The sequence below is a fragment of the Misgurnus anguillicaudatus genome, chromosome 25, assembly GCF_027580225.2.
Source record: "Misgurnus anguillicaudatus chromosome 25, ASM2758022v2, whole genome shotgun sequence".
In the NCBI taxonomy this organism is placed as follows: Eukaryota; Metazoa; Chordata; class Actinopteri; order Cypriniformes; family Cobitidae; genus Misgurnus; species Misgurnus anguillicaudatus.
The window spans coordinates 3,217,797-3,243,532 of NC_073361.2; the positions used below are offsets into that span (position 1 = coordinate 3,217,797).

Genomic DNA, 25,736 nt, shown 5'->3' on the forward strand with positions numbered 1-25,736 from the left:
CCGTTTAAAGTGATTTCCAGCTCAGAAAAGCAGTTTAGAGTGAAAAATCAACGTTTCAGGCTGAAATGTGACTTTTCATGCAAAAGTGCCCAACTCTGCTTAAAATGCTTACAGGAGCATTCTAAGCCGTTTAAAGTGATTTCCAGCTCAGAAAAGCAGTTTAGAGTGAAAAATCAACGTTTCAGGCTGAAATATGACTTTTCATGCAAAAGTGCACAACTCTGCTTAAAATGCTTACAGGAGCATTCTAAGCCGTTTAAAGTGATTTCCAGCTCAGAAAAGCAGTTTAGAGTGAAAAATCAACGTTTCAGGCTGAAATGTGACTTTTCATGCAAAAGTGCCCAACTCTGCTTAAAATGCTTACTGGAGCATTCTAAGCCGTTTAAAGTGATTTCCAGCTCAGAAAAGCAGTTTAGAGTGAAAAATCAACGTTTCAGGCTGAAAAGTGACTTTTCATGCAAAAGTGCACAACTCTGCTTAAAATGCTTACAGGAGCATTCTAAGCCGTTTAAAGTGATTTCCAGCTCAGAAAAGCAGTTTAGAGTGAAAAAATCAACGTTTCAGGCTGAAATGTGACTTTTCATGCAAAAGTGCCCAACTCTGCTTAAAATGCTTACAGGAGCATTCTAAGCCGTTTAAAGTGATTTCCAGCTCAGAAAAGCAGTTTAGAGTGAAAAATCAACGTTTCAGGCTGAAATATGACTTTTCATGCAAAAGTGCACAACTCTGCTTAAAATGCTTACAGGAGCATTCTAACGATGAAACAAGTCGTTTAAAGTGATTTCCAGCTCAGAAAAGCAGTTTAGAGGCAAAAATCAACTTTTCAGGCTGAAATGTGACTTTTCATGCAAAAGTTCCCAACTCTGCTTAAAATGCTTACAGGAGCATTCTAAGCCGTTTAAAGTGATTTCCAGCTCAGAAAAGCAGTTTAGAGTGAAAAATCAACGTTTCAGGCTGAAATGTGACTTTTCATGCAAAAGTGCACAACTCTGCTTAAAATGCTTACAGGAGCATTCTAAGCCGTTTAAAGTGATTTCCAGCTCAGAAAAGCAGTTTAGAGTGAAAAATCAACGTTTTAGGCTGAAATGTGACTTTTCATGCAAAAGTGCACAACTCTGCTTAAAATGCTTACAGGAGCATTCTAAGCCGTTTAAAGTGATTTCCAGCTCAGAAAAGCAGTTTAGAGTGAAAAATCAACGTTTCAGGCTGAAATGTGACTTTTCATGCAAAAGTGCCCAACTCTGCTTAAAATGCTTACAGGAGCATTCTAAGCCGTTTAAAGTGATTTCCAGCTCAGAAAAGCAGTTTAGAGTGAAAAATCAACGTTTCAGGCTGAAATATGACTTTTCATGCAAAAGTGCACAACTCTGCTTAAAATGCTTACAGGAGCATTCTAAGCCGTTTAAAGTGATTTCCAGCTCAGAAAAGCAGTTTAGAGTGAAAAATCAACGTTTCAGGCTGAAATATGACTTTTCATGCAAAAGTGCCCAACTCTGCTTAAAATGCTTACAGGAGCATTCTAAGCCGTTTAAAGTGATTTCCAGCTCAGAAAAGCAGTTTAGAGTGAAAAATCAACGTTTTAGGCTGAAATGTGACTTTTCATGCAAAAGTGCCCAACTCTGCTTAAAATGCTTACAGGAGCATTCCAAGCCGTTTAAAGTGATTTCCAGCTCAGAAAAGCAGTTTAGAGTGAAAAATCAACGTTTCAGGCTGAAATGTGACTTTTCATGCAAAAGTGCACAACTCTGCTTAAAATGCTTACTGGAGCATTCTAAGCCGTTTAAAGTGATTTCCAGCTCAGAAAAGCAGTTTAGAGTGAAAAATCAACGTTTCAGGCTGAAAAGTGACTTTTCATGCAAAAGTGCACAACTCTGCTTAAAATGCTTACAGGAGCATTCTAAGCCGTTTAAAGTGATTTCCAGCTCAGAAAAGCAGTTTAGAGTGAAAAATCAACGTTTCAGGCTGAAATATGACTTTTCATGCAAAAGTGCACAACTCTGCTTAAAATGCTTACAGGAGCATTCTAAGCCGTTTAAAGTGATTTCCAGCTCAGAAAAGCAGTTTAGAGTGAAAAATCAACGTTTCAGGCTGAAATATGACTTTTCATGCAAAAGTGCCCAACTCTGCTTAAAATGCTTACAGGAGCATTCTAAGCCGTTTAAAGTGATTTCCAGCTCAGAAAAGCAGTTTAGAGTGAAAAATCAACGTTTCAGGCTGAAATATGACTTTTCATGCAAAAGTGCACAACTCTGCTTAAAATGCTTACAGGAGCATTCTAAGCCGTTTGAAGTGATTTCCAGCTCAGAAAAGCAGTTTAGAGTGAAAAATCAACGTTTCAGACTGAAATGTGACTTTTCATGCAAAAGTGCCCAACTCTGCTTAAAATGCTTACAGGAGCATTCTAAGCCGTTTAAAGTGATTTCCAGCTCAGAAAAGCAGTTTAGAGTGAAAAATCAACGTTTCAGGCTGAAATATGACTTTTCATGCAAAAGTGCACAACTCTGCTTAAAATGCTTACAGGAGCATTCTAAGCCGTTTAAAGTGATTTCCAGCTCAGAAAAGCAGTTTAGAGTGAAAAATCAACGTTTCAGGCTGAAATATGACTTTTTATGCAAAAGTGCACAACTCTGCTTAAAATGCTAACAGGAGCATTCTAAGCCGTTTAAAGTGATTTCCAGCTCAGAAAAGCAGTTTAGAGTGAAAAATCAACGTTTCAGGCTGAAATGTGACTTTTCATGCAAAAGTGCCCAACTCTGCTTAAAATGCTTACAGGAGCATTCTAAGCCGTTTAAAGTGATTTCCAGCTCAGAAAAGCAGTTTAGAGTGAAAAATCAACGTTTCAGGCTGAAATATGACTTTTCATGCAAAAGTGCACAACTCTGCTTAAAATGCTTACAGGAGCATTCTAAGCCGTTTAAAGTGATTTCCAGCTCAGAAAAGCAGTTTAGAGTGAAAAATCAACGTTTCAGACTGAAATGTGACTTTTCATGCAAAAGTGCCCAACTCTGCTTAAAATGCTTACAGGAGCATTCTAAGCCGTTTAAAGTGATTTCCAGCTCAGAAAAGCAGTTTAGAGTGAAAAATCAACGTTTCAGGCTGAAATGTGACTTTTCATGCAAAAGTGCCCAACTCTGCTTAAAATGCTTACAGGAGCATTCTAAGCCGTTTAAAGTGATTTCCAGCTCAGAAAAGCAGTTTAGAGTGAAAAATCAACGTTTCAGGCTGAAATGTGACTTTTCATGCAAAAGTGCCCAACTCTGCTTAAAATGCTTACTGGAGCATTTTAAGCCGTTTAAAGTGATTTCCAGCTCAGAAAAGCAGTTTAGAGTGAAAAATCAACGTTTCAGGCTGAAAAGTGACTTTTCATGCAAAAGTGCACAACTCTGCTTAAAATGCTTACAGGAGCATTCTAAGCCGTTTAAAGTGATATCCAGCTCAGAAAAGCAGTTTAGAGTGAAAAATCAACGTTTCAGGCTGAAATATGACTTTTCATGCAAAAGTGCACAACTCTGCTTAAAATGCTTACAGGAGCATTCTAACGATGAAACAAGCCGTTTAAAGTGATTTCCAGCTCAGAAAAGCAGTTTAGAGTGAAAAATCAACGTTTCAGGCTGAAATATGACTTTTCATGCAAAAGTGCACAACTCTGCTTAAAATGCTTACAGGAGCATTCTAAGCCGTTTAAAGTGATTTCCAGCTCAGAAAAGCAGTTTAGAGTGAAAAATCAACGTTTCAGGCTGAAATATGACTTTTCATGCAAAAGTGCACAACTCTGCTTAAAGAGCTTACAGGAGCATTCTAACGATGAAACAAGCCGTTTAAAGTGATTTCCAGCTCAGAAAAGCAGTTTAGAGGCAAAAATCAACGTTTCAGGCTGAAATGTGACTTTTCATGCAAAAGTGCCCAACTCTGCTTAAAATGCTTACAGGAGCATTCTAAGCCGTTTAAAGTGATTTCCAGCTCAGAAAAGCAGTTTAGAGTGAAAAATCAACGTTTCAGGCTGAAATATGACTTTTCATGCAAAAGTGCACAACTCTGCTTAAAATGCTTATAGGAGCATTCTAAGCCGTTTAAAGTGATTTCCAGCTCAGAAAAGCAGTTTAGAGTGAAAAATCAACGTTTCAGGCTGAAATGTGACTTTTCATGCAAAAGTGCCCAACTCTGCTTAAAATGCTTACAGGAGCATTCTAAGCCGTTTAAAGTGATTTCCAGCTCAGAAAAGCAGTTTAGAGTGAAAAATCAACGTTTCAGGCTGAAATATGACTTTTCATGCAAAAGTGCACAACTCTGCTTAAAATGCTTACAGGAGCATTCTAAGCCGTTTAAAGTGATTTCCAGCTCAGAAAAGCAGTTTAGAGTGAAAAATCAACGTTTCAGGCTGAAATGTGACTTTTCATGCAAAAGTGCCCAACTCTGCTTAAAATGCTTACAGGAGCATTCTAAGCCGTTTAAAGTGATTTCCAGCTCAGAAAAGCAGTTTAGAGTGAAAAATCAACGTTTCAGGCTGAAATGTGACTTTTCATGCAAAAGTGCCCAACTCTGCTTAAAATGCTTACAGGAGCATTCTAAGCCGTTTAAAGTGATTTCCAGCTCAGAAAAGCAGTTTAGAGTGAAAAATCAACGTTTCAGGCTGAAATATGACTTTTCATGCAAAAGTGCACAACTCTGCTTAAAATGCTTACAGGAGCATTCTAAGCCGTTTAAAGTGATTTCCAGCTCAGAAAAGCAGTTTAGAGTGAAAAATCTACGTTTCAGGCTGAAATGTGACTTTTCATGCAAAAGTGCCCAACTCTGCTTAAAATGCTTACAGGAGCATTCTAAGCCGTTTAAAGTGATTTCCAGCTCAGAAAAGCAGTTTAGAGTGAAAAATCAACGTTTCAGGCTGAAATGTGACTTTTCATGCAAAAGTGCCCAACTCTGCTTAAAATGCTTACAGGAGCATTCTAAGCCGTTTAACAACTATTCAAGAGCTGAGATCTCTTTTTTGGGTTTATGCTACAGTCAACTCAGTTAACTGGACTCCTGGAGTTAAAATAGCTTTTGAGGGATTGAAAGAAGCCTTATGCGAAGCTCCTGCACTTGGCATGATTGATCACAGAAAGTCTTTTACATTCTATGTAAACGAACAAAGGACATCTGACATCTGTGACATTCACAAGAAGATTGAAATAAGCCTGTATGGGTATTATTCACAACAACTTGATTTTGTTTTACAAAGCTGGGGCCGTGATTACGGGCAATTCAGGCAGTGTATTTGACCTTGTTTGGTCAAAAGATAACCATTATTTGCCTTATTCTGTTTATGCTTTATTATCTCTAGGGAGAGCTGCTCAATGACATTGAAGAAGGCACACAATCAAATCCAGCTACATTACTTGGTCTGTCTGAAGCAATTCCAAACAGCCATGACTGTGACGAGATTATACAAACATTATGTGTTCTTAGACAATTTGCCACTTAAAAATTCCAATTTGATTGTTACAATGATGTTTATCTTTTGTGGACAAAAGGGAAATGAAAGGCAAAATCACAAAAAACATGTGAATTGGCTAATAACAAAACAGCTAACATTTATATTTAATTTTTTGTTATGCCTGGGGAGCTGTGCATAACTCTATAGCAGGTTTCCGCAGCAGAGAGGTTTCCTGAGATGTCCGGGAACAGGTTGCGGTAAAAGCCCACCCAAAGGGAGATTCTAGTGAGATTCTAGGGAGTCAAAACTAGTTATTTCCTAGCAATAGTCAAAACAAGATATTTCCTAACAAATCTGTTTAAACAAAGTGGTTTTTTGGCCATAGAGCTCTCTTGTTTTCCTCTTTTTTGTTTTTGTGTTTTCACAGAGATATATGACGGCGCCTTCAAGAAATTTGCTGAAAAATTAAGCCTTATCATGCTGAAGACTCTCATTGGCGCCAACCTCAGGCAACAGAATAAATGGAACATCGCTGTTTTTCCAGGTTCGAGATTCTGCCGGAAGGACAGACTGGCGAGACTTCGTGGATTCCGGTTGGGTGTCTTCATTCCATAAACAAAGACATTCTGAGTTTCAGGAATGACAACTGACACGGTTGCAAGTGTTGTCTTGACATGACACAGAGTCAGAGATGTATTAGATGTGATGTGTGTTTCACATCTGTTCAGAATGATTCATGGATTCACTCTAACTGTATGCACTCAGTATTTGTATTGCCCATCAATTAACATATGTACAGGAGTTTTGTTTTGAAATTTAAGCCACAAGATTTACCCAGATTAAAACCAGGCCAATGGATCATTTTTAATTATGACATTGAAGTGTATGAGCCAAATTAACACAAACACAATAACACAATTTTATTTGCTGTGTTGATATCTATTCTGATTCAGAATTCAGATCCATCCATGGTTAGAACATCACAGCAATCTTAATTCGGCAGAAACTCTAGCTCATACATACGCTAAGATCCTTAATATTTCCAATTGTTGGGTATGTCAATCTTTTCTTCAAAAATCTACATCTGTATGTACGTCCATTACCGCTGTCTGATTTAATCTCCATCATTGAACAAAGGAACATGGGTAACATTTGTAAAATTCTAATTGATTTGATAATTGACACCTCTATTCCATCTTTAAACACTCTGATACCAAAACCATCAACTGGGGTTAACCAAAACCATCAACTGTGTAAACCATCAACTGGGGTGCACCACTCAAAGTTGAAGATTTAGGGAAAGTGGTTCATAATCTGGCTAAAGATTTGCACGAACGAATAACTAAGCTAAATAAAAGCCATGGTCTTTTCTCATCTGACTGGGATACATCAATATTACGACCACTTTGGAATCATTTAAAAGCACCTTTGGTAGTCGCAGTTTTAGAAGTGTTTATCATCTTGCTCTTGTACATTGCCATAAGAGTGTTGATTTATCTTATTAGACACTTGACTGCTGTCACAGGCCCATCAAGGCCATTATCCAGTATAAGACACACTCCCCCAACCGACGCTGGTACGCAGAATGACAGAAATTACCTGTTCTTTTAAGAGCATGTAGAAAGGAAAAGTGAGGACTGGCCATCTAAGCTTTTTAAAGATGTGTTTTGATAAAGATTATGAAAGTTTGCTATCTATAATCATTTAATTTTGTCATATATGATTAAGAGGGGGGAGTGCAGAATATTTTTATTATTGTGTTTTTTAGTTTATTTCTAATCATTTATTTACATAATCATTTTATAATCATTAGTTATATATAATGTAATTGTCTATTTGATTATTTAATATTATTTTATCATTATCAATTTTATTATTAGCATTTTTATTATTACATTATTAATAATTTATTCATTATTCATTTATTTATTGGTTTTCTATTGGTTTCTATTGGTTTTCTATTGGTTTTTTATATGTTATATGCTATTATTCTCTTATTAATAATTTCATGTATGGTGGTTCAATCTCACATTTGTTAAGTTTCAAGAGCTTTTCTGTCTGTGTGTAAACAGAGATAGATAAAGAGAATGTTAATGGAAGCCCAAGGTCTAAGGGATGTTGCAGCTGAGCAATTTTGATATAACAGTGCATGCTGTAATCATGGGGTACACAAGGTTTGAATATTGAGACACATGCAACTGAAACTGAAGCTGTAAACTAAAACTCTGTTCTATTTTTATCATCTAAACCTTCGTCTCAGCCCTCTGTTTATGCTCTCCTCTTGCAACGATTGATCAACCTTTTAACTGACAGATGCCTGTTAAACAATTAAACTTATATTTGCTGACATGATCTGGTGTCCAGGGCTGGATCGTTTTTTATTTTGTCTGTGGTGTGGAGACCAGATCTAACACCTCTATGCCCAGCCGTATGGAACTGCCTAAGCACTTTCAGAATCTCATTCTCTATGTGAATGTAATTAATTCTAAATAATTAAGAAAATGAAATATACCAATGATAAATATAAATTGTGATCAGCATCAGAATAATATTGATAATTTATAAATTGGAGTCCGATTATAATTTAACCACAGAGGTAAACTAAATTGAAACCTAATAAAGGGAATTATTCTTATAGAAGTGCTAAATAAGGAAAGAACACAAGATCTCTTCACCAACTGCAATGGTGTTCCGTCGTTGGTCCGGTGGGTGGCCTTACACTAGTATTTTATTGTCTACATCCAAAAGGTCTATATGAACTTGGATCTAATGGATCCTTGTTCATCTTAAGTATTAGAAAGATGCTTGCCTAAAAAGATGTTGGAGCAACCATGTTCAATTGAACCATGACATTTCACTGTGGGCAATGGATATCATATCATACTGTATGACTATTTCTCTGTGTGCCCCAAACTCACCTCTGGTGTTTATTGCCAAAAAGCTAAAAGAACCCAATCCTATTTAAATAGGATTCAGATAGAACTGGGCGATTAGTGTTTGCATTTAATTTTATTTGCATTAAAAAAGACACATCCAAAAACAACACATTTTTGCTCACACCTACAAATTTGCATTTTTAAACATGCTATAATAAATTATCTATGTAGTATTTTGAGATAATTTTACATATACACTCTGGGGACACCAAAGGTTTATTTAATATTTAAAATCTTGTGAAATGTAATTATTGCCCTGATGGTAGAAATGGGCATTTTAATGCTTCTACTATTGCCACTGCACTCATACCTTGTCATAAAGGTGGTCATGATTGAACAATTTTCTGTTCCTAGTGTATTTGCAGACTTCACTCCCATTAAATTTATATGTACTGTAAATACACAATATCATGAAATGTATCTTTACTTCTACTTTAAGTAGTATTATTGGTGTGTATGCAACTTGTGTATACTACTTTATTACAAGAAGTAAGTTCACATTATTCATTTTTTTGAAAAGACCTGTAATTCATATTGTGTATTCAATGTGTATCAGAGTAAGGTGCGTTGTGGTTCAATATATTAAAACAATAAATGTTCACAAGTAAAATACAGTTTATTTATAGTTTTGAATGTTTTAATAAAGACCACACAGAACCAGCTTGACTAAGAAAATCTTATAGGTTGAAATACAACAGTAAACTACAGTAGACACAGGAGAAAGAGAATGTGATGTAAAATATTTTATTTTGCTTTTGTAAATGTTCCTAAATCTGATTCCACAAACTCCAAACCCAACACGTAGTATACTTAAAAAAGCTTTAAACTTGGGTACTACTTTAGAGGACAAAAAATTACAAATACTGTAAAATGTCTGAATATTGTACAAAGAAAATGTAAAGAAACAAATTTCATTACAGCTAGTCATTCAGAAAACATGTACAACTCTATCTTAAAAAAAAAAAAAACATGCCATGTATTCAGGATTGTTTAAGTTGTAGTCCAAGTTCATCTCAAACTGGTTTGCAAAATGACATTACCAGGTTTTGGGTTATTTATCATGTTAAATTTGTGAAAACATATTATGATTTTTGAAAAACACCAAAAAACTCTTTTTAATGTAAACATGAACCTAGCATATTTCATTAATCTAAGAAATAAGTTTTCTGAATCTCATTTCTGAAGTTCTCAATGTGAGTGGTGTGAAGCAGCCTGTGCTCACTATGGTAAAACTATGAGATGGATTTATGGGTTGATTCTAATAGAAATTCACAGTGCACACTATTCTGATAAACAGTTAGGATGTCACAATCATCTTGCATGACTGGTGATCATTTTGATTGTAAACAACAGATAAAATGGCAAAAGAAAAACAATGAAAGAAAATAATTTTCTTTAAGTGGTCAGACCATTTTAGACAATAGTTTCTACATTCAAAATACAACAAAAATACTCTGAATTCTTCAATTTTTACAGATTCTGTACAATTTTACACAACACATATACTCTCAAAATGATATCTTGACATCCTTCTTAAATACATTTATTTGCTTTACTGAAAACAAAAGGTCACCTAGGATAAAGTTAAGGTAACATTTGGTCGAGTATTTAAAATTTTTCATTTATAGATGAATATTTACACATCATATAAAGTAACATCTTCTGTCCTATCGGCAGCACGACACACTGCTTTTCCACATTTTTTTTAAAAATAGCTTCAATCAATAATAAATACAAAAGCTGTCTCTTAATTTACAGAAATTAAAACAAAGGAAAAATAAACTGACTCATGGAATCAAGTAGTTTTACGGTATCTTTCTGTTTTAGTGCAAGTTAATAATTCCCTTAGCTTTATCCCAAAGGAAGTATTCTCAGTACATTCCTTATTCAGTGGTGTCTACATTGCTATTTGTAAATATTTGTAAATTTATATTTCTTTACCCAGAGGACCAGCCTCTTAATATCTAAATAAGGCTGTGGCCAGCACTCAAGCCCAAGCTCACCTAAAAACTTGCTCTCCGTCTGCCAGGACTCTTCATTTTGTCTCTCATGTGGAAAAAAATACATTTACATTGTCTTTGCAATATAGAGTAACCGGTGTGCAGCCTGTTTTTACCTTACCAACTCTCCTAGCATGAATTCAAGACAGACCACTCGAGTCAGGTTACATTTATGAAAACCATGTCTACAAAAAGCATTACAGTTCTGCGGTCTAAATCGTGCCGGTTGTCATAAATTGTATAAAACAAACAAGGAATGCATAAACATTGAACTGTCCATCATTTTTCTTTAGTTCATCCACTTCCGGCAGTTAACTGCAGCACAGTGACACGGGATTTTGTGTTGATCATCCTCCAGATCAAATTTGTAGTCGTAACACAACTACAAAAGAATAAAGGACACTTAAGTATATATATAGTCTGAGCAAAATATAGTGTTAATGTAGTCAGATCAAAGACAAATGTTGGAAAAGTTAGCCTTTTAGATTTGTAGGGAATTATACTATTTTACCTCTTCACCACGCTGGATTCTGCGGTTTGAACTGATGATGATTCTGTGACCTCTTTCAAAGGACACAACCTCAGCAATGCAGTTGGGTGTGCAGGAGTGGTTGATGTACCTGGTAGATTAAAAGGAACATAAGGTTATGGTTTAACATACACATTTTGTTGTTGGATTCGACAGTGTGCCAGACCACAATTTATAATGCAACGCAAGCATGTCTCTTTGTCACAAGGGGCACTACAGCAGGCGAAAAAAAACATTTGATAGTAACTGAAATGTGTTTCCCCCAGAGCGACTGCAAACTTACAATGTGTTGGTCAAGCATTTGTTTGTGTAGATAAATATAAAGCACTTAGTGTACGTAAAAATATACATTCAAAGCCTAAGCAGTTAAGCAGTTTCAGTGGATAAAAATACTTTCACAAACTTTATCTTCTAACCTTGCAGGTCCTCCTGAAATGGTAGCATCAATGACATGCTCACTATCAATGCGAAACATGTAGACTCCACGATTCTGGAAAAAAATTATAAAACACTTAGAAAGAACATGTATAATGTTCAGCATGAATTTTAGATAGTTTAAATTCAATCTAAAAATAATGCATACCTGTGCCTCATACATCTTCTCCTTTCTATTTGCCACCTCATTGCGAATGATGGTCCCAATATATTCAATCACCATGGTGTACTTTTCAATGTCTCTGGCTGCATATAATCCTAAACCCTGCATTAAAAAAGGAAAAAGCATCATTATTAAAGCTTCTTGACCATTTTTTAAGCATTTTTAAGTGAATCTCATTGAAATCAGTATGAAAATGTTTGTATCTGAATAACAGCTTTACTACTTTCTGAAGACACTGTATGCTGCATTCTGTTTTTTAAATAGTAAGTTAAACAGTAAGCATTATTACACAGTAATTTTACTGGTAATGTTATTTTATGTTTCTGCTAAAATCCTTGAAACAGAGATAATTGTCTGTAAGACTAAGCCATAATCTTTCTACCTGTATGCGTGAGCGAGCCAGGTAGACATTGGACTTCCACTCAGCCTTCATGCGACGGTACTGTGAGGACTTGGAGTGGACAAATTGTTTGCTGTATGGGGCAACACCAATCTCGGCTGGGTTTCCAGAGCTCTGCAGAGTCTTTGAAGAGCTGGTGCTGGTCAGGGTATGAGGCCTGCATGAGAGACACAAACAAATCTGCTTAATTTAAAATCAAATGATTTGGAATCAAAAGCTACAGAATTTGTTGACAGGATCTGTGAATGCAGAAAGTAATTTGAAAACCATGTCAACCGGCCAGGTAAAGTAGCCTGTAGGGCTGTAAGTAGCGAGGCTGTGTGCTCCTACCCGGCCACGCAGCTTACAGAGTCTAGTTGTAGCCGCTAGAAGAAATCATTTGAGAGACATTATTGTAGTCAAAAGACTGCAAAATGTCACTTTAACTGAGGGTATGTACTGGTCTGAATACCAGTTTATAAGCTTTGGTAGTAAACAACACAGAATATTCAAAGCTTAATTTGGAGGGGGCTAAACATATTATCTCTAATAAATGCAGGGATACCTGTGTATCTCTCTATTTCCATTTTCATTATGTTGAGAACTGTTCAGGCATTTGCGTGTGTTACTGCGGAGCAAAGGGAGTGCAGTTTCGCATTTTGGTGCAATATGAACATGTTCAAAATAAACTTTTACGCGGGCAGGGCTTTTATGCTCAGAGAACGGACACTGCACTAGTGATATAAAAAACACAGACTGTTAAGAGCCTTACTTATAATAAGGTAGCTTATCATTTTTTTTCTTGTGGGGTTTGGTGGCAGTTGGTGGAAACCCAATGAACGAATATTCAAATAACCAAACATTCTGCCCCAGCCCTATTATGTACATGTGCCTGACTAAGTCAGACTTTGTACTTCTGCTAAATTTCATTACGCTTCTGTACTAATTTAACCATTTTCCTCTGGCCTCAAAACCGCCGGCCCAATCACTGAACAGAGGGCGGGCTGAGAGCCATGACGTAGACGCTAAGCGCCAAATGTAAGGTTGGAGTTTACAGCAGACATGTAGGGACAGAATGCTATTCGCTGTGTTGTGGAATATTCTCCACAACACAGCGAATAGCATTCTGTCCCTACATGTCTGCTGTAAACCACAAACACTCTTCTTGTTTGGGCTTCAGTTGGCAAATGATAGGAATATTTTCCTATCATTTGCCAACTGAAGCCCGAACAAGAAGAGTGTTTGTTAAACAGAATGGACATGCTGTTGCCCTACTCCCGACAGGTTTTGTGAGATGTTCATTTAATCAACTACTACCGATCGTCAGCGAGAAACTGTATAGGCGATAGTTGTGATTGTGTCCCCCTTGGTTGCTCTCATGGAGGAGGCAGCAAAACTTGGTCTGTGTGCTGCACAGCTTGTCGTGGGCAATGACCGAGAGATCATGGAGGGGAATTTCATTGTTCACAGTTAATGGTGGAGGACCCATGCGCAATCATTCTTTGGTATCGTTCCTGATTAACCAGAAAATAAGGTAGGAAGATTTAGTTTATTTACATTATGGTTAGGGCTGTCTGGTGGAATAGTTTTAACGTCATAACCAAATGTTATGTGATTGGCATGATTAACCCCTCACGAGAAGGTAAACGCTTATCAATTATGCCCTGCCATACTCTGTCTATGAAGCGTAGCAAATTAGAAGAGGATGGTATTACCATGCTAGTATGTACTAGGGCTGCGGGATAGTCTTGCACATCTTGTCAGTAAAGCTGGTTCCTTGATTAGCCGCAAATCGCCATAACCCGCCCCCAGATGGAACAGCAGTTAATACACAGAGCCGCAGCCCACCGACAAGCCAGGCAATATCCCATTCATAATCATGGACAAATCACATGTGATAATAAATGGAATACTGCCTAGCTCCCCAGTGAACCACGGCTCTGTGCATCAAATGTCATTCCATCCGAAAGCAGGTGATGGCAATTTACTACCAATCAAGGAACCGGCTCCACTGGTGTAGGAACAGCAGATAACAAGCATTTCAGCCCCCCCTAACAAGTATCCAATCAGATAAGGCTGCTCGAACAACTCTTTTATGGCTTACATCAGTGCCAAACCTGAGAAGAAGATGATGTTTTGATTGGTCGTAAAAAAATCTTTAAGGAAACAGCATGGATTTGCAAAGTACTTACTAAGGAACAAATCTCTACATTCTTTCACCAACAAAATGGACATAAAACCATCACCAATTCACTTCATACTGGTTTAAAGACACTAGCATTCTGCGTGTGTTAAGCTCTGCATGTGTTTACGTGAGAGTACCTGTCCAATCAACTCATAGTATGCATCTGTTGCCAACCTCACAGTTCCTCCTCACGTGTTGGTGTGTGCATTTGTTTGTGTGTGTGACATGTTTGTTTGTGTGTGGCGTGGACCGTTTTGCGTGGCAAGCGAAGGAGAAAAGACACTAAAAGAGGCATCGCCAGCTTCATTTATGTCTACTGCAGCAGCGATGCTCCAGAAAACGCGGAAAAAACGTAAAAATTTTTGAGTGCCTTTTTTCTGCCAAATACACATTATTTAATAAATGTTTTAATTGTTTATTTTAGAATATTCAGCCATTATATGCAGCTGTTACAGGCGTGTAATGAATCTTGGGATAGCCTACTAGGCTATAAAGGATCCATTCGTTCTGTCCTTAACAGCGCAGAGAAATCAGGAAGCATTTTGAGGCTTCATTTTAAGCATTCTCCAAATTGGGACGGCCTTTCTAGCCTTAAGTCGCGCTGTTGTGATGCAATCAGTCTTAGAAAACGTCCTTAGAAGGTTGCAGTCTTCGAATTGGGATAAAGCTAATGTAATCCTTTTTTATTACATTATGAGCTCAAGACTTTATAATGTTTTGAGAAAATTCTATTTTCGTAAAGGTAATCAGAGAAAATAGCCAATTTAAGTCTGAGTGGACTGAACAGTTTTGTTTAATTTTGCCTGACCACCACAACGCTAAAAACCAACATGTTTATTATGCATGCAGACCATGAGTGGTGAAAACTAACTGAGGAACGCTTATCTACAGTATAAACGTGTTTGGTTTAGTTAACTCTTCATGAGTTTGTTGGTATTTGTCAGATCATTATGAACTAGCCTCGAGACCTTTTCTTCATGGAAAAAAACCCCTTGATTAGTGGACAAAAAAGAACAAGAGCAACACTGTAATGACAGCAACCTTCTTAAAACTGATGCCATTAATGCGAGCGCGTCATTAAAACCCTAACCATGATTACTTAATAACTGTAAAAACATGCATCTGCGCACACACACAGGTGCGCGCACATACAAACAATTCAATGCATTTGTTTAGTGCTGTTGCAGAACGCTACACGTGTCAAGCAGTGGTGCCCTCAGATGTGCCATTTTAAACACATTGGTCCAGCGAAACGCAATCATATTTTAAACACAATCATATTTTAAACATGGGGCGTGTTGCTACAACTAATTGAAATGCATATCATAAACAGGATAAATACCTAGTGATCTGACTTCGGACAGAGCGCAGCTCTCTGCACGTATGCGAGAGTGAGAGAGGTGCCAATATGCAGCAGGTCATAATTTAAACAAAAAGTAAAGTTTATCTCAGCTCGCAAGAAACGCATTAAACTGAACAAATATATAAGGATTACTACTTTAGTTTATGTTTAGACTTCGGACAGATGCGAGAGCGCGTGCACGTGAGACAGAGAGAAGCGCAGCTGGATTTAGTGCTAGAAGGAGTCCAAGACGCGCGCATTAAGTACAGGTACGTGCAAGAAGGATTTGGATGTTAATGTAAAACTATGATGATAATAATAATAATAACCATTCACCAACTATCGCCATGAAAGCCTGCCATTGGCGATATGTCTGAAGATCGTCGATACACGATACTATCGTCTATCGGCACAACCCTAACTGGAACCATAGCCATTAAATTCCTCATGACTGCCATCCCAACTAACAAATAGAAAAATCATGCAACATGAAATGTAAAAAAATCAAAATAATATGGAGGTGCAAGATAGCTGATTAATAAAAACAGTTAAAAGATTACCCAAACCGTGCTCACTTAAACTTCACAGAAAAAATAGGAAACCCAAAACAAACACGAAGAAGATTTAAAGTATACAGAATACCTTAATACAAACCTCTTGACATGTGTGCATCCTTTAGGTTCAGAGCGGGCACATCCAGATGGATTAACAGCCAAGGGTAGCTGCATTAGTGGATTACGACCATAACGGAAATTGTACCGCTCACATGCCTCCACTCCAGGAAGCTAAGATGATAAGCGTAAGATCAACATTACTTAATTATATTACTTAAGAAAAAAGGCTTACTGGCATATAAAATATTCACAGGTAAATGTAATTAATGCGACGGATCTGACAAAAACATTCACAATAAATATCACAGGTGATTGGTAAAGCTTTGTAAATGAGCTTTGTAAAGACAATAGACTTCATCTAGTACACAATACCTTTGTGCAAAAGCAAGGGGTGGCAGAAATGTCTGTTACCTGTGGAAATAGGTTGTAGAGGTTTTCCTGCCAAATCAGCTTTAGGCATGGATGAGAGGAGTAAGAAACATGCGAAACATAGGATGGGTCAGGAGGCTGGACAAGCTTCATGCTGGATATGGAGTAAGAGGGAGAAAGAAAGCTGGATACCAGGGGCAGATGGGCAGTGATTTGGCCACCACTGCCGACCCACCAACTGGGTAAGGTTGAGTGTTGTGGTTAGGGGTTGAAACACTCAAAGAATGTTGGGTACCACCTGATGACATCTGGTGCTGGCAGAAGGCTAAGGTTACCTAATTTGGCAATCGAAGAAAGCACCTAACAGGTGTATTAACAATGTAAAGTTTGGTTCACCAGTGGCATTCAGGAAAGACTGGGTAACAACCGAGAAAGATCTGTGATGCTGGAGAGACAGCTGACCTCCAGGAAAGACTGGCGTGGGCACACCAGGCTAGCATCTTTGTGTGCAGCACTCGCAAGAGGGCACCACTCAAGCTACGAATAATCAAGATGAGCAATACCCCCAGAGTCTCGTGAGAGGGGGGATGAGAGACCAAGTGGGACAGACAATTTGGTAATGGCTAGGACAGGAAATATGATTATGAGAAAGCTGAAACAAACAGTTAAAAACCAGCTCACCTACTGAAAAAGAAGGTATAAAACATCTAACAAGCAAGCACGGGAACAGCTATGCAGGCTTCGAAGAGCAGAATACTTTCGATAGCAAAGAAAAAAGAAATAGAAGTGGCAAGCACAGTTTGTTAAAGACCTGTATGGCTTCACAAGTATTCTTTTTGGTGAGGCCAAGTACGGCAGATTAACCAGCTCGAGGGAGGAAGTAGGGAGTTCCTTCAAAAAGCTCACAGGGCTCTAAGGGATCAATTCCAGCAAGCTTGAAGAGGGATGTTTTATTCCAAAAAAAGAAGGTTCCTCCACATTCGCCCAATTCAGGACAATTTCCCTCCTGAGCGTGGAATGCAAAGTTTTCTTCTCAGTACTTGCAAGAAGGCTGAGCACCTATTTGATGTAGAATAATTACATCAATACTTCCATTCAGAAAGGTGGCATCCCAGGCTTCTCAGGCTGTCTGGAACATACATCAATGATTAGCCAGTTGATCAAAGAAGCCAAAGAGAAGAAAGGTGATTTAACAGTGGTATGGTTAGATCTAGGAAAGGCTCATGGATCTATCCCACACAATCTCATACATCTCGGACTCGATCATTACCACATCCCTATTGGTATTCAAGAAATTATAGCAGTTATCTATTAGGGATTAAACTGAGGTTTATATCAGACCAGTGGATAATCACGTGGCAGAATCTCCAGAAGGGAATTCCAACGGGTTGTACCATCTGCCTTTTCTTTTTATTATGGGCATGAACCTTTTAATAACAGCAGCAAAAGGTGTAACCCATGGCCACATCCTGGAATCAGGCATCATTGCAGCCAGTGATGCAGGGTTTCATGGACGACCTAACAATAACAACTGTGACGCATGTCCAAGCAAGATGCATATTGGAAACCATGGATAACGTAGCTACTTGGGCAAGGTTGTCATTTAAGGACAGGAAGTCCAGAAGGTTGGTGATAAGAAAGGGTAGAGTCACAAGTAAGTTTTGCCTCCAAATCCAGGGAGAAGTCATTCCATCCATCGAGGACAGCCCTATAAAATGTCTGGGTAAGTGGTTTGATGCATCTCTGAAAGACGCCAGTGTTGCAGATGCTGTGAAGCAGACTAATGAGTGGTTGAAGAAAATCGACAGATCAGGACTCCCTGAAACGCAAAAAAACAAGGGGTGTCAGGCATGGCTGCTTCCTGTGGAAATAGGTTGTAGAGGTTTTCCTGCCAAATCAGCATGGCAGTTGCTGTCAGCTTTAGGCATGGATGAGAGGAGTAAGAAGCATATGACTCATAGGATGGGTCAGGAGGCTGAACAAGCTTCATGCTGGATATGGAGTAAGATGGAGAGAGTCAAAACACTCAAGGAAGGTTGGGTACCACCTGAGTAAATCCGCTGCAGGCAGAAGGCTACGATAACCTAAATTGGCAACCGAAAAACGCACCTAACAGGTGTATTAACAATGTATCCAGCATCAATAAAAACTGTGAATCCATTACAATTTTTGTGGTGGGTCACAAGGACAGAGAAAAAAATGTCAAAGTAATGCTCTATCATGCCACTGAAAAATGCACTAGTGAGAAGGTCCATGTGTGTTTTCAGAAATCCTATCTGTATTAATTTCATATATCTAATTGTTACACAAAATGTATAATTTGCAACATCCAACTCTATAGCTCAAAGCTTTCACTGAATTATACGCACTTATAAAAGCATGATTTGATTTTCACTTACAGATTCCACAATCCTGGTAACAGCAGATACAGTCAGTCCAAACAGGTCCTCTCCCTTCAGGTAGACTGGGAAGAGTTTTAGAGATCCAGTCTCATTCCTTCTCTTCGCCACTGGCTCCAAAACCTTATCCCAAACACCTGCACAACATGAGGGAATTCTTCTGCTGTTACTGAAATAAAACATGACTGTAGAACTTACTACTAAAACAACAGATTTCTCATACAATGGCTGCATTTGCACTGCAAGGTTTTATTAAACTGTGGTTCGTGAAAGTAAACAAATGTTTTTCCAGATGGTCACGCTGATATTGGAAGCACTTTTATCTTTCCTTTAAAGTGCTTGGATTTCCATACAGCTAACTATATAAAATATGATTCATGACTACATAAGAAAAATGACTCCATGCAGAAGTGATGGACTTCAACAACTAAATCAATACATAATAATTGCATATATTGCTCTGGAAAGAGTTAACCCTGCATTATTCTAAACCCTAGGTTAACGAAATTCCAGGTTATCTGTTTCACGTTTCACACTGTTCATACTTAATCATTTAAATGTACACATTTGGCAGACGCTTTTATTCAAAGCAATTTACAGTGCATTATTAGGTCTACATTTTTATCAGTACAGATGTGGCCTTTAAAAAAGCGCGTTTTCTCCCGCGGCATTCGGCATGCAGAGTCTTGCAGAATTCTGCAAGTGCTTTCGAGGGGGGGCTTACTCTCCCTTAAAGGGATAGTTCGGCCAAAAACGATATTAAACCCATGATTTACTCACCCCCAAGCTGTCCGAGTTGCATATGTCCATCGTTTTTCAGACAAACACATTTTCGGATATTTTAGAAAATATTTTAGATCTTTCTGTTGATTAAATGTAATGTTACGGGGTCCAGCAATAGTCCACGACCTTCAAGTCCAAAAAAAGTGCGTCCATCCTTCACAAATTAAATCCAAACGGCTCCAGGATGATAAACAAAGGTCTTCTGAGGGTGGTCCGTGCGGTGTTGTTGTAGAGATATCCATATTTGAAATGTTATTGGCTTTGTTGGCTACCTTCCGGTAGCGCCGCCATTTTAGAGCCATCCGCATTCAGGATGAGCGCTTACGCAGCATACAGCGGTTTCTCTGTTGCTGCTCTGTCCCCCGCCCTCCGAATTTGTCATACGTCACTAAGAAAAGTGCGTACACTATGCTAATACTCTCTCCTGAGTCTAAGATGTGGAGTTTTATATAACAAAGTAAGGCAAGTTATTAACTCTTTCCCCGCCATTGACGAGTATTTCCGTCTTTCCGCAATACCGCTATTATCCACCAGGTGGCCCTTCCTCAACTTTTTAAAACCGGAAGTATTGCCCTATGGCAAGCTGCTGCATGTCCGTGTCAAAAATGGAATTATCTCTGCTTTTTGCTCAAAATGTGGTGTTTTTGCAGAAACCTACCCATATTCAAAAGCTGATTACAAAAGAACTACTGAAGGTAGGATGAAACGTTTTTTTTTTGTTTGAAAGCAGAGGGTCTGTTCTTTCATGTGGTATGTTGTATGTTTGTGTATTTGGGGAGGAGCATTTTCTGGAAGGCGTTGAACTTTTGTGGGGATCATGAAAAACGCTGGTGCTGGCTGGCAACTTTTTAAAAAAACGCTGGCGGTGAAAGAGTTAAGATACTTTTCTTTTAAATCCACGTAGATTGAACTCATTGTTCTACATCACTATACCCAGTTTTTCTTTTTGTTTGTTATTCTTTTCTGTGATGTATTTCTGTATGTTATAAGAGCAAGTATTTTATCCTTAGTCGCCATTTTAAGTATATATAACGTTAAACAAGCATGCTTTTACAGTGAGAGAAGCAACGTGCATAAAAGAACTGTTAAAAGAATCAATAAGAAGTTTGAATCTTTAATGCTGAGCCCACAAAGAAGCCAACTAAAGATGAGATGTTTTGTGTACAAAACAAATCAGCATTTATGGGAAATCATAACACATAGCAAAGGTATTTTAGTTAAACAATGTTTTTCAATTTTTAGCTTAATATAGATGGTTTTACTTTGATCTCTTCCGTCCTGGTCAGTGCTTTGTAGTTTACAAGATTGTGTTGTTAAAATACCAGAATTACTTGCTTTTTTTATGGTGTAACAGGCTTGTGCACAATTCAGAATTGAATTGAGAATGACTCCTAAATTCCAATTCAATTCTTGAATTTGAATTGAATTTGAATTGATGTCAAAAACAGGATCTAGAATTAAAAATCGAATTTGAATTAAAGGAAGCAGAATTGCAATTCAATAGAAATTCTAAGAAATTAATATACATATTATACAGTAAGTGAAGTGTTAAAAATGAAGCTTTCAGTATATGTCAGATATGATTGCATTACATATTCTAAAAATTATATTAGTTTGAATTACTTGTACAGATTACATTAACAGGAAATGTTTTCCCCCAGCAATTAATGTTAAAAACTCTAGTCACATAACAAATAAAGTTTTTTTATTGTAATTTTGTGGAACATGATGGAACATGACTTCATTTGACAGAATGCTTTACTTTAACCAAGTATTGAAAATGGTTACCAAACAATTTTCCAAAGTAACTTTCCTAACACTGAATGTGAGATTCTTTCTGTTGTGTAACTGTGGAATTTCTTTGAATTGCCATGAATTTAATTCCACTTCCTGTCATTCCAATTCCAATTCAAATTCAACTTCCTGTAGAGTCAATTCAATTCAAATTCCAATTCATGAATTGAATGGAGGCTAATTCTGAAATTCTGAATTGTGCACAAGCCTGTGGTGTAACAAGCTTTTTTAACTCTTTCGCCCCCATTGACGAGATATCTCGTCAATCAAAAGAAAACACTTCCCCGCCAATGACGAGTATTTCCGTCTTTCCACACTACCGCTATTATCCACCAGGTGGCCCTTCCTCAACTTTTTAAACCCGGTAGTATTGCCCTATGGAAAGCAGCTGCATGTCCGTGTCTGTTTTAAAGATCGCTCTGAATGGGAACTCTATGAAAAGTCCGTCACAAAAATGAAATTCCCTCTGCTTTTTGCTCAAAATGTGGTGTTTTTGCAGAAACCTACCCATATTCAAAAGCTGATTACAAAAGAACTACTGAAGGTAGGATGAAACGTTTTTTTTTTCTGTTCTGGGTCTGTTCTTTCATTTGATATATTGTATGTTTATATATTTAAAGAAGAACATTTTCTGAAAGGCATTAAACTTTTGTGAAAATCATGAAAAACGCTGGCTGGCAACTTTTTTTTAAACGCTGGCGGCGAAAGAATTAAAGGAATTTAATAGCCAAGAGTCATACATTTTGTATTAAGTGTTTGTTTTAATCTTTTATTTTACCTTTATACAATATTAAGTTTAATAGTTTGTATTTCTGTTTTCTTTGCAGAAGTCATGTACCAAACTTTGTCAACACTGAATGTTGTTCCTGCAACCTGGGCAAAGAACGATGTTTAATACACTTCAATTAAAAACTTTACCATTTAAATAGTAAACAAATGCGTATTTGATCAGATGTATGACTTCTCTATTTAACAGATATCACTGCCTCTTGGAGAACAGCCAACTGACCATTCTCCAGACAGAGACAAAGGCATGAGGACATCTATTGCTTTTGTTAAATTAAAATTGAATTTCATACCTTTTTACAGTGTAGTATTATGTTTTTGTATGCATGTGCACTTTAAATAAGAGACCTAATTACATTCTGTACAGTGACAATAAAGACATTCTATTTTTTTCCTCTCAAGACTCTCAATTCTTGATTATCGCATTTAGGGAGTTAAACCAACACAAAAGTGAAAATGATAAGATCTATAGAACATGCACATCAGTGTTTTATTTGTCTGGAGAAAAGAACAATTTGTTATCCAAAATAGTGTCCAAGACAATACTTACTCTATCATTATACTCAAATCAGTACATGCACTGCTCCTAAAAAAACAAATGTGATGTGTTTTTTTGTTGTAATATGGAACTTTGTGTATTTCAAATGTGTTTGTTAAGTGTCTCCTCATGAAAAAAAATGCCCTCCCCCCGCACAGTCCTGCGATAAGAACCAGAAAAAACGGTTTCTACTAATTTTATTTACATGTGAATAGTAACAGCACCCCCTTCGGAGCTGTAGCAGGGTTTTTGAGGGGTCTTTATAAACTTAAGCCAGGACGAAGCCTTAGTTTAAACAGGAAAAAAATAGTTTTAACAAACATGCCTTACTAAAAACATAATTTTTCTGCATTTTGAGGCAAAACAAATGGTACTGACATGGCCATCCAAATCTCAGTAATTTTCTGATGCTTGTCTTATTTGACTCAATGGTCAGTGCTCGTTGGGCTTCTTGCGGCGCTGTGCAGACTGATCGGCATGTGACGTCTTAGCACCCCAAGACAGTAAATGACTCAGTATGCTTTTGAATAAATCTCGTGGTAGTGTGATGTCACAGGCCAACAGGTCTGTAAATTCCAGTAAATTCACATGATTTGTGAATGCGTGTTATTCGAAAACAGCGGTTAAATTTTAAAAAAAATAATGTGTAATTGCCATCTTCTGCATTAAACGGCTTAAGTGAAAAACAGTACTGTGAAAAAATTTCCAAATAAATCTGGACAAAACAAGTGTAGTTTCAGGTTTGGGGGTGGTCAGCTTTGGGAGTTATACTCGGTTTAAGATAAAAAGGGAATAAATAATAATACAACAGAATATTTGGCATTGGGACGAGCATAACATGAGTTCACAAATCAGAATGAATAGACTTTGATGGTTTTTACATGCAACAAGCAGCGCGCCTCAGATTGACAGAGTAAAAGAAGTCTAAATGTGAAACCGTCAAACTTACACCTCATTGCTACTCGTTGTTCTGGATTTACCAATAAATAAATACTTAATTTGTGTTAAAACGGCCATATTTGTTATTTAATAATCTAAAAATATATGGTGGATAATAAAAGCAATAGATTTTATTTACTTATTACCTAGTTAAAAGTATAACATACAAATTCCCAGTGAAACACCAGTGCGAATTTTATGTCGTGTTTCATACCAATATTAAAAGTACAGCAATGACGAAAGGCACATTACAACCATGTTAAAGCTATTAAAAAATGTTCCGATACAAAAAGGAACTAAATGTAAAATTAGATAAATTAGTTAATGATATTGCGCAACTGCTCTCGGTCTCTTCAAAGGTCTTCGGTTTGTTATAAGACTCAGTTATACATCACATCTTCTCTGCTTACATACAGTCCGTGTATGACATCTTTATTTAGTTTTACACATTTTTATTTATATGCATTTAATAATACTATAAGATCATAATGTACAGACTGTAAAAAAATAATTCAGTGGCTTTGTAAATATCTCTAAAATAAATGATTGAAGTAACTTAATAAAATCTCTTTATGTCAGTTATGTGTTTTATATGTGTAGCACTAGCGTAGCCAGGATTCACAATGTGGGTGGGCCCAGAGAAAATCAGGTGGGCCTTAACCCAAAATGCATCTGTTATCAAAATATACAAACACACAACTACACCAGCTTCAATATATCACCGTTTATTAATAACAAAAGCCTGTATGGGCCCTATTTTAACAATCTAAGCGCAATAAACCAATAAGAGTCTCATCTCTCATCCCCTTTAAAAGCCAGTTGGTGGCGCCATCCCGATTCCATATTTTGGCAGAATTAGGATTGATATTAAAAAATTGAGTTGTTTTTATTTGTAATGAAATTGTAAGTTTTTGGTATTAAAACCTTTAAAAGTTGTTTTCTTTCAGTCATGGAAGTAAAAATAGCAGGTTCATTTCTGTAATTTCATTGCTGTAAATGTATTGACAGCCCAGACGATCAGTGTTATCTCAAAGAATATTTTACAAATATGCAAGAAAAGCTTTGTACTTTAAAAATACTTTAAATAGTATCCTAATTTGTTGGTATTTGAAGAGTTTTGTTGCAAAAAGAGATAATTCCGTTTTTTTTTCAGAAATCTTGTTTTTTGGTTGTGCATTCCAATTAATATCAATTCAACTGCAGTTGATTTGTTTTGATTTAAACATTCATAACTTAGAAAATACAGCTAAGTAGCACTATAAAACAAAATAATAACCTGATAACATAATAATAATTTGACAAAAATGTTAAAAACGGAGTTATATTGTTTTGCAACGAAATTCTTCATTTAAACTTTTTTTCATTCATGGAAGTAAAAATAGCAGGCTTTTAATTGTTGTAAATGTATGGATAGCATGATCGGTGTAATCTCAAAGAATAATTTACAAATATGCAAGAAAAGGTTTGTACTTTAAAATAGTTTATTTGTAACGAACAGGAGATAAATAATTTACAAACGTGCCGTTTCAGCAATAGAACAGCGCCGGGTGTTTTGAAATTAAAGCATAACATAAAAACGGTTCTCATCTCATCATATCCACAGGTACAAAGTCATCATATATAATAAATCTGTGGGGTAGCATTAAAAAAATTCTAAATAAATGCAATAAAAAAATGCACTTATTTAAAGCAAAACATTTAATTACTTACCACCAGGCTACAGGTGAAGCAGCTTTATACGCCTTCTAACGTCTCATACTCGGTCCTCATTTATGTCCAAGGCACTCAATAATAATCTTTTTAAACATTTTAATCCTTAGATTTTTTTTCATATTTTAAACGTTTGTGTGCTGCTGCGCATCCATGTGATAAGCAAATGCGCGTTGTCGTCCCGTAGGCGCATATTACTAACGCGCTCATTAAATAACAAAAGCAATATTGCTCCATTGACTTAAGAGCAGGTTTTAGTTGGTCAGTGGCGTAGTCTATTTTATTTGCTTCAAAATAGCAACGCACTAACAATGCGCCTGAACACACCTCATTTTCAGACCAGAAGGCTCATGGGTGCAAAAGTGGGCGCAAATGTTATCTGCAAAGAGTTTTCTTTTTTTAGCTGCTGAACCAACACCTTA

At 37.0% G+C, this 25,736-nt stretch overlaps 1 protein-coding gene across 1 annotated transcript in view; it reads right to left on the minus strand.

Annotated features, from left to right (window-relative positions):
- Positions 1–9,072: 9,072 nt before the first annotated feature.
- The window catches only part of kmt2ca (lysine (K)-specific methyltransferase 2Ca), a 232,967-nt gene continuing 216,303 nt past the window's right edge, over positions 9,073–25,736 (minus strand). The window contains exons 55-61 of the mRNA XM_073864088.1: positions 18,765–18,901; positions 16,025–16,167; positions 11,859–12,033; positions 11,462–11,578; positions 11,295–11,368; positions 10,861–10,969; positions 9,073–10,731 (exon numbers count right to left, since the gene is read on the minus strand). Coding sequence (XP_073720189.1) covers positions 10,639–10,731; positions 10,861–10,969; positions 11,295–11,368; positions 11,462–11,578; positions 11,859–12,033; positions 16,025–16,167; positions 18,765–18,901 — 848 coding nt within the window. The 3' untranslated portion in view covers positions 9,073–10,638. The remainder of the gene's footprint in view (positions 10,732–10,860; positions 10,970–11,294; positions 11,369–11,461; positions 11,579–11,858; positions 12,034–16,024; positions 16,168–18,764; positions 18,902–25,736) is intronic.